At 44.2% G+C, this 13,294-nt stretch overlaps 1 protein-coding gene across 3 annotated transcripts in view; it reads left to right on the top strand.

Moving 5' to 3' along the window:
• Window positions 1-13,294, top strand: part of LOC126283469 (uncharacterized) — a 379,338-nt gene that overhangs the window by 295,060 nt on the left and 70,984 nt on the right. Inside the window, exon 1 of one of the 3 annotated variants that reach the window (XM_049982275.1) lies at window positions 12,594-12,786. The exons of the other annotated variants lie outside the window; for them this stretch is intronic. Coding sequence (XP_049838232.1) covers window positions 12,736-12,786 — 51 coding nt within the window. The 5' untranslated portion in view covers window positions 12,594-12,735. Of the gene's footprint in view, window positions 1-12,593; window positions 12,787-13,294 lie in introns of those variants that run through there. 3 annotated transcript variants of the gene reach the window in all.

Genomic DNA, 13,294 nt, shown 5'->3' with positions numbered 1-13,294 from the left:
AAAGATTTGCATTGAGCTGAAGAGAGAACTCGTTTGAAGTTACGAGGAGTATTCGTGGCATCAGACTACGTTCGGGGCGGCGGAACTTTGATTATTCTAGGACACACTTGAGGATAGGCAGCTAGATGCAAATTTAGGGCGCCAATGGAGCTTAACGTACCGTATCCATTGCTGTAACACGTGTGGGGAGGCATAATAGTGCGTGAACGTACTGACTTCCAAATGTCTGAAGATAGCACACTCACTCGTTATTGTGACACCTCAGACCTTTCCCATGTGCGTGTTCTTCAGGGGTCGGTTCGGCCCTGACTTCATTTTTACAGATGACAATGCGCGACCACATCAAACAGCGATGGTGAAGGAGCTCTTGCAACGAGAGGGTATTCGGTGAATGGGCTGGCATGCCCGTCGTAAATCCCACAGAGCACATATGGAGGCATTGGGGAGATGTATTGCTGCATGACCACATGCACCAACGATCATCAGACAGTTGTCAACAGCACTGGTGGAGTTTTGGAACGCCGTACCATAAGAATTTCGAACCTGCTTTGTGGCCAGCATTGAAGGACGTGCATTGCCATTGTGGTGATCATACATCCAACCATGTCCCGCCTCTAGTAATGTTCAGGAGACCATCACAAATAGAGGCGGCGACATCAGTGTAACCATAATCTTTGAATAAGAGTATCAGTTTTGTTGTCTCATTGCGCATTTACGAAGGTCACTCCAAAAGAAATGCACATTATTTTTGTAAAAATACAGTTTTCATTCTGCGTGTGTGAAAGTTTTACAGTATGTAGATACATCCTTCCCACTTGTTTTCAGACTTAGTTCAACCTGTTCCCGTGAGTGGCGCCGTCACAGCATGTCATCAAGATGGCTGCTACACTTGACGTTCGTCAGAAGCTGTCACGGAATTCCTGTGCTGTGAAAACGAGACAGCGAGAAACATCCACAAGAGGTTGAAAAAGTTGTATGGAGATGCTGCTGTCGATCGCAGTACAGTTAGTCGGTGGGCAAGCAAGTTACCTGATGAAAGCGGGCACGGCAATATTGACGATTGTCCTCGCAGGGACAGGCCTTGTACTGCACCCACTCCAGACAATGTGCAGAGAGTTAACAAATTGGTGACTGCTGACAGACGCATCACAGTGAACGAATTGTCCCGCTACGTTGGGATAGGAGAAGGAAGTGTTTGCAGAATACTGTAAGTATTGGCTTTAAAAAAGGTTTGTGCCAGTTGGGTTCCCAGGATGTTGACAGTGGATCACAAAGGAACATGAAAAACGGTATGCAGCGAACTTTCGGAACAGTACGAGAATGGTAGAGATTAATTTCTTGGAAGAATTGTGAGAGGTGATGAAACATGGCTCCATCATTTTTCACCAGAGTCGAAGAGGCAATCAATGGAGTGGCATCAAGCAAATTCCTCCAAGAAAAAAAAAATCAAAACCACACCTTCTGCTGGAAAACTTATGGCTATAGTGGTTTTCGATTCCGAAGGACTCTTGCTTGTGGATATCATGCCAAGTGGAACCACCATAAATTTTGATGCATATGTGACTACACTGAAGAAACGTCAAGCTCGACTGAGTCGTGTTCGACCACATTGGCAAAAGCAGGATGTTTTGCTGTTGCACGACAATGCACGGCCAAATGTCAGTCAAAAAACCATGGAAGCGTTCACAAAACTGGGATGGACAACACTGAAACACCCGCCTTACAGTCCTGACCTGCCAAACAGTAGCTCCAACAGGTTAGTCGACAATTTCACTGTGCGCGTCTACAGGCGCTGGTTCCAAGATGGCGTAAAACAGTTGAAAGAGATGGAAATTATGTGGAGAAATGAAAATATCGTTCCTAAAGGATGTATCTACACACTGTAAAACTTTCAAACATGTAGAATAAAAGATGGATAAAAAGAAAATAGTGTGCGTTTCTTATGAAGTGACCCTCGTATTTCACTTACCTTCTGTACTGTTCTGTGGCAGGTCTTTGTATGTATGTTACGTCGCTGTGGCACATCATAAGAAAGTTACTTTAGTTCTTAAGTTTAGCACACCAGTGTATAAACATAAATTATGCTTTTCTCTGGAATAAAGCAGTCCCCAATGAAAAGCCTTTAATTCACTCGTAACACCCCACATTGCCTACTTAATGGGTATGTGCCAAACAGCAAACATACACTGAATTCGCGCATGTATACATTGAACTCATTGTAGCTTTTTCTTCACTTTGTCGTCGTCGTTAAAAGATAAGTCACAAGTATGGTAGGTGAATGTTTGACCTTGTTCTATTGGCTGATCGTCAATTATTATCTTGTCTCGTTTCGGGTATTTTCCGTCCGTGTCATAACGTATGTTTTTGTCGTACATATCTGAACATAATCACTTTTACAAATAATATTTAGCATATGTAATGATTTCTCAAGCTTATCTTCATCGTCCTGTAGGATGACATAATCGTCTTCAAAAACCGTAATATTTACCTACGTATTGCTATTCAGTTTTATTCCAGGATTCAAATTGAAACATTACCAGGCAGTGGTCCGCTCTGAAGTTCTGTACGCAGCTGAAAATATGAAAGTATGAAAATGAAAGAATATTGGACAATGATAAAGACCAGGTGATATGAAGCTGTTTCGAATTAACGTGGTCCTCAGATAGAAAAAAGAAGATGCTTTGTATTTTGTGACGCCCGCTTACGAATATCAATTTGGTAGTTGCCGCCTCAGGGAAAACATTTTGCGGCAGCTGTACCTCTTTTTGCCGATTGGCATTCGCGGCAGCTTCTGGCTCGTGTCACGCTTTCACTCGCTACTGGACGCCGATGGGACATTGCCCCCGTAGTTTCGGCGCCTAACTGATGCTCTGCCCGCAACCCGCACGACTGCCATGCCGGACGCGTTGTATACAACGACGGGGGCGTCGTCTGCGTGACTGGCTCGCCGAACTTGGTCGATGGATGAGAGGTGTTGTGATTAAGTAACTAAAGGCTGAGAGAGGCAAAAAACAAAAGATTAAACTAACTCACACAAGCTGTAGATTTAAACAATTTTTATTTATTTCTTTTGACATGAATCTTGTATATATCAGTGGAAATTAATAGTTTACCTTGAGTTATGACTTTTTCAATACGGATCACTCACATGGTGTACTCGATTTCGGAGTCTGAGGGTAAATCCGCTCATGATGTTGCATAACATCTTGAACGGAATGTTTATTTTTTGGCTAATTCGCTCCTCGAAATTATCTTTGGATCTTGAATGGTTTTCCTGGAAAACTTTGGTCTTTGAGGTAACCTGAAAGAAATTGGCCTGGAGCTAATAAGTCCGCTGAACGGCAGGGCCATGGAACATTGCCGTTTCTACGGACGAGACGACCAGGAAATGCGAGTCGAAGCAAATCCATTGACACTGCAGCAATATGCTGAGATCGAGTTCTACGCTGTGGCATCTAGCTGATTTTTGCGGACTTCTTCGTAAAGCGTGCAAGCTCAGTATTCTCTTCAGTCCAGTTTGTTTTACAGTAACAGCGTCCTTTCTTTGTAGAACTAGCAGTGGCTTCAAAGTTTCACGAGCAACGATTGATAACGTTGGAGTACGACTAAAGAAGAGTAAATTAAACTCACAGTTGATCCGTTGTGGACGTCGGACAGCGGCTGGTCAAATATTTTACAAAGAAATTCGCCGAACAGCCACATGTATTGAGAAGTTATTATATTTTATTTTTGCTACCAGTTTCGGCAATTTAATATGCCATCTTTAGGCCCCATATGCGCCTCTCAGAAATTATCGATATTGGCATACTGGGGCCCACTGTTTCTAGATCTCGTGAACTTTTTTGGAAGCACTTAAGAGTACTGGAGTAAAATGTTTACTTCTTCATCATTTTTTCCAGCAGTGAGTATAACAATATATCGAGATCACTGAGTTTGAGAAACGTGCGTCTACTCGCGACTGAAACTACAAGAACAACACTGAGGTATAGGTTACCTGCACGTCACGTGAACACACAGTACGTACGAGCGCCAGTGCCCTTAAACGTAATCCTTCTGTTTCCCTCATACTGTGAGATACAGCTTTCCTTCCAGCTTTAAAACCAGTTTCGATATGTTAACCCCATTTTGTACGCAGCAATGTACGACCCAAAGTGAATCAAACATAAAGTAGTCAGCGACCACATTTCTCACTGCAAATCCTTCGAATTTCTTGCTATGAGTTACTTAGTTACCATGAATCACAATAACTTTGAGCAATATCGCAATAAAAAGCACTTCTACTAAAATGTAGACTTTCACGGCCGAAAATATCATGTCCATTATACTTATCCGGGCTGTTATGCCGTGGTCGGTTGATGAATTTTGTCTCAATTCCCAACGTTTCGTCTCCGACTGCGGGAGACGCTGTCCGTCGCCGTCGATCGCCGTTGCCATCACCCAGTAGTGGACGGGTGGTACACATCTTCTGTAAAACCGGCATCCATATACCGTTTAATTTCACGCCCTCCTCCTTTCGGTTGAAATTATTTGGGTGTTTAGCGATTTCGATTGCCTCCCTGTAGAGCCTTTCGTAGTATCCGCTTGTGGCCGCTAGTACTTGCGTCTCCTCGAAACGAATATTGTGGTTCCCTGGCTGGAAAGCATGCTCCGCAACAGCTGATCGTTCCGTTTCTCCTCTTCTACAGTTTCCCTTGTGCTCTTCCAAACGTTTAGAAACCGTTCTTTTAGTTGTACCCACATAAAAATCACCACAGCTGCATGGGATCCTATACAGTCCAGCTTTTTCCAAAGGGAATTGAGACAAAATTCATCAACCGACCACGGCATAACAGCCCGGATAAGTATAATGGACAAAAAGCACTTCATCGTCAAGCTGTGGTTTTAAGATATAAGATTGAGAAAAATCAATTTTGTGTGCCAATTACTTTCTTCAAAATCGAGTGAGAAGTGTTGTATAGTGAATAAAACGCGCTAATCCAAAAGAAGTGGTTTTCAATTTTTCATGAAGGGTACGGAGACCTACTGAAAAACTTAACTGCAAGAGTTCATATAGCTTTACTTCACTTACATACAGTATTTTTGCAGTTAGAATATCTAAAATTTCATTTTTGTCATCAATTGTTACTAGCAGCATGCCACAGCTACTTCATGCGAACCACTCGTTATGGCACCTGCCGTGAACGTCAGTCGCTTTCCGATGGCTGCATACGACACTGTCTACGTAAGAAATGCATCTCAATGCAGCAGCCCTCAGCCGAAGCACGTAGTTTTTGTAAGACTCAAAACAGTTTCTTTTGTTTCGAAGTGATCGCATCAAATGCGTGTGTCTTCCTAAACCACTGAGAAAACACAGGTTGTTTGTGTTTTGTTTACTAGTTTACGAAGATAGACGCATCTTATATTGGTAACTGCGTTTTCGCAATTTTAGTACGTCGTATATTGCTAGAACATACAGATACATCCCTCTTATCCAATTCCTACAATGCCAGGTCCACATATTTCCCTGAAAGCATCTTCGTTTATTCACACAAGCTAATGGAGAAATTCTTAAATATGTATATCAATACCGCAGCGGAAAGTTGCCCCACACATCTCTTCGCTTTATAAATTGAAAAACTTTCGTTACTTGTCTTTTCATTTTTCGTGCACTCGCATTTTTTCGATACCCAAAAGTCAACTCAACATACAGCGAAAAATTCTTAGAAACAACTGGGAATAAAAACGAAATTAGAAAATTTCGCGTTTTTGAGACTTGGCAAAATTGGAAATGTGAATGAGAACGTGAACAGTTCCACACTGACGTGGCCCTTGTCTTGGAAATGAGTGACCTCTTGTTTGTGAAGTCACCTACCTCCCAAATATGTTATTGTCTGCCCTCAGTCATTGTGTACGTTACCAGGGTAATCCCTTAGTCAAACAGTAACTCTGTAACGCGGAGATGACGCCATTCTATGACTCACTTGGATAAAGTTGCGAACTCTTCGATAGCCTGTTTGGATAATGATATGATGGGTATGTATTGATCTGCGTTTATCAGGTATTTTACCGTTGCATAACTTATCCCCTGCGCTATCACGAATGCTACGAGAAGATTAAAACTGAAGCAGATAAAAGTGACAAGAACGGATACGGCACAGGAAAAACGGCCTTCTGGAAACAGGGGCACCGCCATTGATGTTTTTTGCTGACTGGATGGCGACATATCGGTAAATTGTATTAAGTTGCCAATTTCTGTGTTATAAATTTATTCGTCGCAGCTGTGTCTTTGGATTCAGTCGTTTCACCACATCCACTAAAATTCACGAGAAACTATAGGCTGTTGAACCACTTTGTGTGGGATTCGGCAATGATTATCAACGCGATACCCAACAGAGGGTAATTACATGAATGAGGTGTGTTATGTTAGATGTCCCGTAATTAATGTAATACTCCGTCATCCCTTATATCGTTAATAGAGTGTGATCATGTCAGACATCCATTGCAGGTATGAAATTAGAGTAGCATTTATTTATTTACGAAATACTACCAGTGTTCATCATCTGGACTTGCTGTCCTTGTATCTGCCACGTCTGTAGTTTAAATTATTCGATATGAGGTTATGCAAAACAATATTTCTTTTTTCATATGACCCATCACTACTTAGTCTCACCAGTGGTCGCGTATGATACTCTCATTCACAGTAATGGAGCATTACTTTCGGTAATCGAATTACTAGCGTTACTCATGCTTACAATGCCGTAGTTCGACTGTATTATTGTGAGAAGTCTGAGCCCTTTTGGAATGTAACAACACGGTGCTTACTGTTGCAAACTGGTACACAACACACCAATTCGAAATAAATCAGGTAGATGATTTATGGACGAAGAATTAACTTTGAAATTGTTATGACGGTACTTTCGTATAGGACAAGAAGCATGAATATTAGGCCAGGTTCGAATCCTGCCTCGGGCATGGATGTATGTGATGTCCTTAGGTTAGTTAGGTTTAAGTAGTTCTAAGTTCTAGGGGACTGGTGACCTCAGCTGTTAAGTCCTATGGTGCTCAGAGCCATGAACATTAGACCAAATAATACATAATTAATATGATGAAAATCATAGCATTAACAATGATTTCATTGATCTGAATTCTTTTACGTAGCGTAAATAGAAATTTCGTTTGGATAAACACAGAAGGAAAGAACAAAAATTATTTATCTGTTGCGAACCTTTCCTTCGTTATTCGTGTCTGTGGCACGCGTCAGATTAATTCCCGATCGTAAGAGATACATCGCTACGCGAGTAGGTCGGCGAATCACTGATGTCCAGTTACTGAACTGACCTAGTTACGAAGCGAAATATCGCATTCAAAAGTAAATTCCCAAAGTGCTTGAATATGAATGCCTATATCTTATACGTACTGACAATTTTAGCCTACACCCACACCATCCAAACATTTGCGCTGCAAAATAGTTGGTATAATGCGGGATACTCACCAAATGCTGTGTCGGTGAAAAGAAGCATCATTTGGTAATGCGGCACTGACGGGTAGGAAGGCTAATAAATTAGTAGGGGGAAAGGAAGGATTTTGAGGCAGTTATAGCAGCTAACTTGAAATGGCTAAACAAGTGAGGTGGCGGGAAATGGACTAAAATAACAGTTGAAGGAAACGACGACAGCGGATATTCTCGCCTGGGATATAATGATAGGGAGTAAAGGATAAAGTGTGTAACAGAACAGAATACACCGGAGATGACTGCTGCAAACCGTTCAGCTGGATGATCAAAAAAAGAGAAGAATATTAGTTGACCAAACACTGCCTCAAGTCTTCGTAAGCTTGACGTTTTCGTACAACATGTACAACATGGACACCGACTTCTGTTGTGCAAAATATTGCCTCCTTTGCTTTTTCTAATGTTTATAATTTGCCTTCAGCGTAGTATTAATCTGATAGAAAATAAATAGTGTCAATCAGACCTCTGAATTCCACGAATATCCTATTGCAACGTAACATGTCAAACTCTCAGGTGCAACATTGTCAATAGAAGTAGCATTTATGAGTGTCTGAGCAGTTGGAGAATTGTATTATACTGGACAAGATTTCGAAAATTGACTTGGTCGTGTTCATTTGGCAATGGCCGAAATAATGTACAGAAAAACTGAATCATCCACTTTAGACAGCTTCTGATATCCATGTTACTTACTGGTAGTTTAACTCCTTGGCTGTGAATTGAATTACTGGAAAAAATACAGCAATAATATGGCTTTATCTCTTTAAGTGCACTGAAGCACCAAAGAGACACAATATGGCGCTGCGGTCGGCAACGCCTGCCTATATAAGACAATAAACGTCTGGCGCAGTTGTTAGATCGGTTACCGCTGCTGCAAGACTTAAGTGAATTTGAACGTGCTCTTATAGTCGGCGCACGAGCTATGGGACACAGCGTCTCTAAGGCAGCGATGAAGTGGGGATTTTCCCGTACGACCATTTCACGAGTGTATCGTGAATACCACGAATCTGGCAAAACATCAAATCTGCGACATGACTGCGGCCGGAACAAGTTCCTGCAAGACCAAAGACGATAGAGAATCGTTCAACCTGACAGAAGTGCAACCCTTTCGCAAATTGCTGCAGATTTCAAAGCTGGGCCATCTACATGTGTCATCGTGCGAATCATTCAACGAAACATCATCGTTATGGGCTTTCGGAGCCGAAGTCACGCTTGTGTACCCTTGATGATTACACGACACAAAGCTTTACGCCTCACCTGGGCCCGACAAAACCGACATTGGACTGATGATGGTTGGATGCATGTTGTATGGTCCGACAAGTAACGTTTCAAATTGTATCGAGCGGATGGACGTGTACGGGTATGGAGACAACCTCATGAATCCATAGGCCCTGTATGTCAGCAGGGGAGTGTTCAAGCTGGTGGAGGCTCTGTAATGGTGTGGGGTGTGTGCAGTTGGAGTGACATGGGACCCCCTGATACGTGGCAGGTGACACGAACATAAGCATCCAGTCTGATCTCCTGCATCCATTCATGCCCATGGTCCATTGCGGCGGACTCCGGCTTTCCAGCCGGACAGTGTGTCACCCCACACGTCCAGAATTGCTACAGGGTGGCTCCAGGAAGACTCTTCTGAGTTAAAACACTTCCGTTGGCCACCAATCTCCACAGATATGAACATTATTGAGCATAACTCAGATACCTTGCAACGTGTTGCTCAGAAGAGATCTCTACCCCTTCGTACGGTTACAGATTTATGGACAGCCTTGCACGATTCATGGTGTCAGTTCGCTCCAGCACTGCTTCAGACATTAGTAGAGTTCATGCCACGTCATGCTGCGGCACTTCTGCGTACTCGCCGGGGCCCTACACGATATTAGGCAGGTGCGCCAGTTTCTTTGGCTCTTCAGTGTAATAGACACTGTCTGATGAAACGTATCCAGGCACTCCTAAGTAATGCAGAAAAGACCAATAGATGTCAGGAGTGGTGGACATGCCAGCGTAGGAGGAGCCGGGAGTATTTTGTTCTCAATAGAGAAGCATTAACAGCAGACTGGGTCTGTCATGAGAACTCAGTTACTGCGAACATAGACTAGTCATTGGCTGTCATATGATTAACTAATCTATAAACCCTTCTAAAGCTGCCCGTGTCGGCTGCTGGTGACGTAACTGTCAAGTGGAAACTGAGAGGAACAATCACGACCATGCACTGACGAGCAGAGACCGTCGATCATTGAGCAGGCTGGTTGTAGAAAATCACTTGAAATCAGAGGAAGGAGTCGCTCGTGAGTTCCAAAGTGGTATCAGCAGTCCAGCTAGCACAATGACTAACTATCCGTAGGGACTGTAAATGAATGGTGTACAGTGCTCGAGCCACATATTTATGTAGTCAGTGCTAGCCGATGCTTGAAATAGTGTAAAGAGCGATGGTTCAAAAGGCTCTGAGCACTATCGGACTTAACTTCTGAGGTCATCTGCCCCCTAGAACTTTGAACTACTTAAACCTAACTAACCTAAAGACATCACACACATCCTTGCCCGGGGCAGCATTCGAACCTGCGACCGTAGCGGTCGCGTGGTTCTAGACTGTAGCGCCTAGAACCGCTTGGCCGACCCGGCCGGTAAAAGAGCGATGGCATTGGACAGTGCATTACTGGAAACGAATGATTTGGCCACCTTGTGAAGTGCAAACAATGAAGGATATGGTACTCCTATTGCTCTTAAGAAAATGCAAATGTGGCAGGACATTAAAATATTTGACAACCTTGTGTACTGCGTACAGTATGGGAACAACTAGAAGATGATCATTGTGTGTATCAGCATGACAACTCACCTTGTGATAAGCAGAGTCTGCGAGGCAAACATTCCTGAAACGGACTGGTCTGGCCAGATTTGCCACTTGAAACCAATGTAATTCCTTTGGGTCATGTAGGAGGCCCAATTCGCTCCAGACCCCAGCATCCAACATCACTATCTTCTCTGATTTCGGCTCTTGAGGAAGAACATGAAGCCATTCCTCCATAGACACTCAGACACCAAACTGGAAGAGCGGTCTAGCAGAGTTTAAGCCGTCATACAGGCGACAGGTGGGCACATACCCCATTAATATCCTCTAATAGATGTTCAAATGTTCCAAATGGCTCTGAGCACTATGGGACTTAACATCTGAGGTCATCAGTCCCCAATACTTAGAACCACTTAAACCTAACATCACAGATATCCATGACCAAGGCAGGATTCGAACCTGCGACCGTAGCGGCAGCGCGGTTCCGGAATGAAGCGCCTAGAACTGCTCGGCCACAGCAGCCGGCTCTAATAGGTGTAATAATACTTTTAATCAGGTAGTGTAGCCTCTAGCAAACAAACAGGGGAAATCGCAAGAAAATACGTGATCATAATCAGCAATGACAGTGACGTTCACTTCTCATTCACAGATGAATAATTCGGATCAGAAAGGTGAGCCAAACGTAGGGTTGACGACAACTATACTTTTAATATGTATTGCTGGCCGTGGTGGCCGAGCGGTTCTAGGCGCATCAGTCCGGAACCGTGCGACTGCTACGGTCGCAAGTTCGAATCCTGCCTCGGGCACGTATGTGTGTTATGTCCTTAGGTTAGGTTTAAATAGTTCTTAGTTCTATGGGACTGATGACCTCAGATGTTAAGTCTCATAGTGCTTAGAGCCATTTGAAACATTTTTAATATGTTTTGAACCATACATTTCTCTCTGTAATGTTGTTGTTGTGGTCTTCAGTCCTGAGACTGGTTTGATGCAGCTCTCCATGCTACTATATCCTGTGCAAGCTTCTTCATCTCCCAGTACTTACTGCAACCTGCATCCTTCTGAATCTGCTTAGTGTATTCATCTCTTGGTCTCCCACTACGATTTTTACTCTCCACGCTGCCCTCCAATGCTAAATGTGATCCCTTTTGCCTCAAAACATGTCCTACCAACCGGTCCCTTCTTTTTGTCAAGTTGTGCCACAAGCTCCTCTTCTCCCCAATTCTATTCAATACCTGCTCATTAGTTATGTGATCTACCCATCTAATCTTCAGCATTCTACTGTAGCACCACATTTCGAAAGTTTATATTCTCATCTTGTCCAAACTATTTATCGTCCATGTTTCACTTCCATACATGGCTACACTCCATACAAATACTTTCAGAAACGACTTCCTGACAAATCTATACTCGATGTTAACAAATTTCTCTTCTTCAGAAACGCTTTCCTTGCCATTGCCAGTCTACATTTTATATCCTCTCTACTTCGACCATCATCAGTTATTTTGCTCCCCAGATAGCAAAACTCCTTTACTACTTTAAGTGTCTTATTTCCTAATCTAATTCCCTCAGCATCACCCGATTTAATGTGACTACATTCCATTATCCTCGTTTTGCTTTTGTTGATGTTCATCTTATATCCTCCTTTCAAGACACTGTCCATTCCGTTCAACTGCTCTTCCAAGTCCTTTGCTGCTCCGACAGAATTACAATGTCATCGGCGAACCTCAAAGTTTTTATTTCTTCTCCATGAATTTTAATACCTACTCCGAATTTTTCTTTTGTTTCCTTTACTCTCTGTAATAGGAACTAGTCAAGAGAAACTGTTCTTGCACTACTCCAGTGTTTTCATTTTCAGTTCACCGGAAGTTGTCATTTAGCACTGGGAGTGGTTCTTCGTGTCGGTTCACATCTCTGATTCACGTCCCTCGAGCTCGACAGCTGTTACAAGTCGGCTGTCGCTTCGGGAGCACAATAGTCCATTTTCTTCCGGATTTAATCGTTTCCCTCCCCGATTCGGCGCTTCCTCGTCTATCGCGGCTCACGCAGCGTGTCCAGGAAGAAGGTGGGGGCGAACGCGTACGTCACGGCGGCCAGGGCACGGAGAGCAGTGTGTACGCACCTACGCACGTAAACAGACGCGGGCCGCCCCTTCCCACGCACAAAGAGGCGCCCCCCGGCTATTGTTGTGGCGGGCCGCCCCCCCTCCCCCCCTGCGCCGGCCGGACGGCGCGCGCTCAGCCGTGTAGGAGGAGTTGCCGCGTCCCGCCGCTGGCGGCGCCAGGTGAGCTCGCCGGCGACTCACCTGGTCGGGCTGCTTCCGCACAGTGCCAGGACGCGCCCGCCGCTAGGGTACACGCACCGCCGCTCGACGCCGACTGCACGCGCGTTTTCCTTCCGCGGAGAGCTCCTTCCGGAGCGTCTTTACACACTCGAGTGCGACGCCATGCGCCGGCGCTGAGCGGCGATGAAGGAGAAGGTGCGACACAGGCGCCAGGCGCTGTTCCAGATCACCAAGGTACGTGCAGTAGGTGCGAGGAGGGCAGGTAGACGGGCGAGGGTTGAGCGGCCATAATGGCCGCGCAGCGGGCAGGTACTGTTGTTGTGGGGGCTCAGACACCTGCTGTCCGTCGCCGTCAGCCGCCGCTTGCGAGCGCTCACAGAATATTGCTACACGGCCCACAGACAAATAGCTGCTGCTTCTAAATTAAAACCGATTCTTCTATAGAAATCTAATTCCCATAATATTTTATACATCATGTTACGAAATTCGAAGTGTAACACCTTATGTTTCCAGTACGTCCCCCGTCTCTTCACTACTGTTTACTTCAGCATAAAAAACCTGTTGCGCGCACAGTATATTTTAAGCATTTTGTGAAATTGTCAACGCAGGCTTCTGCGACGAGTGTTTACCTTTTTATTTACCTCTCTTCCATTAGGATCACGTGCCCTGCCCACCGCAGTGAGGTAGTGACAATGTCAGGTTCTTTAAAAAGGTGTTGTAGTTATGCATTCGTAAGAATGCG

Source organism: Schistocerca gregaria, chromosome 1, assembly GCF_023897955.1.
Source record: "Schistocerca gregaria isolate iqSchGreg1 chromosome 1, iqSchGreg1.2, whole genome shotgun sequence".
Classification (NCBI taxonomy): Eukaryota; Metazoa; Arthropoda; class Insecta; order Orthoptera; family Acrididae; genus Schistocerca; species Schistocerca gregaria.
Note: the sequence above shows the minus strand (reverse complement) of the source record. Positions and strands in the feature narration are given on the sequence as shown.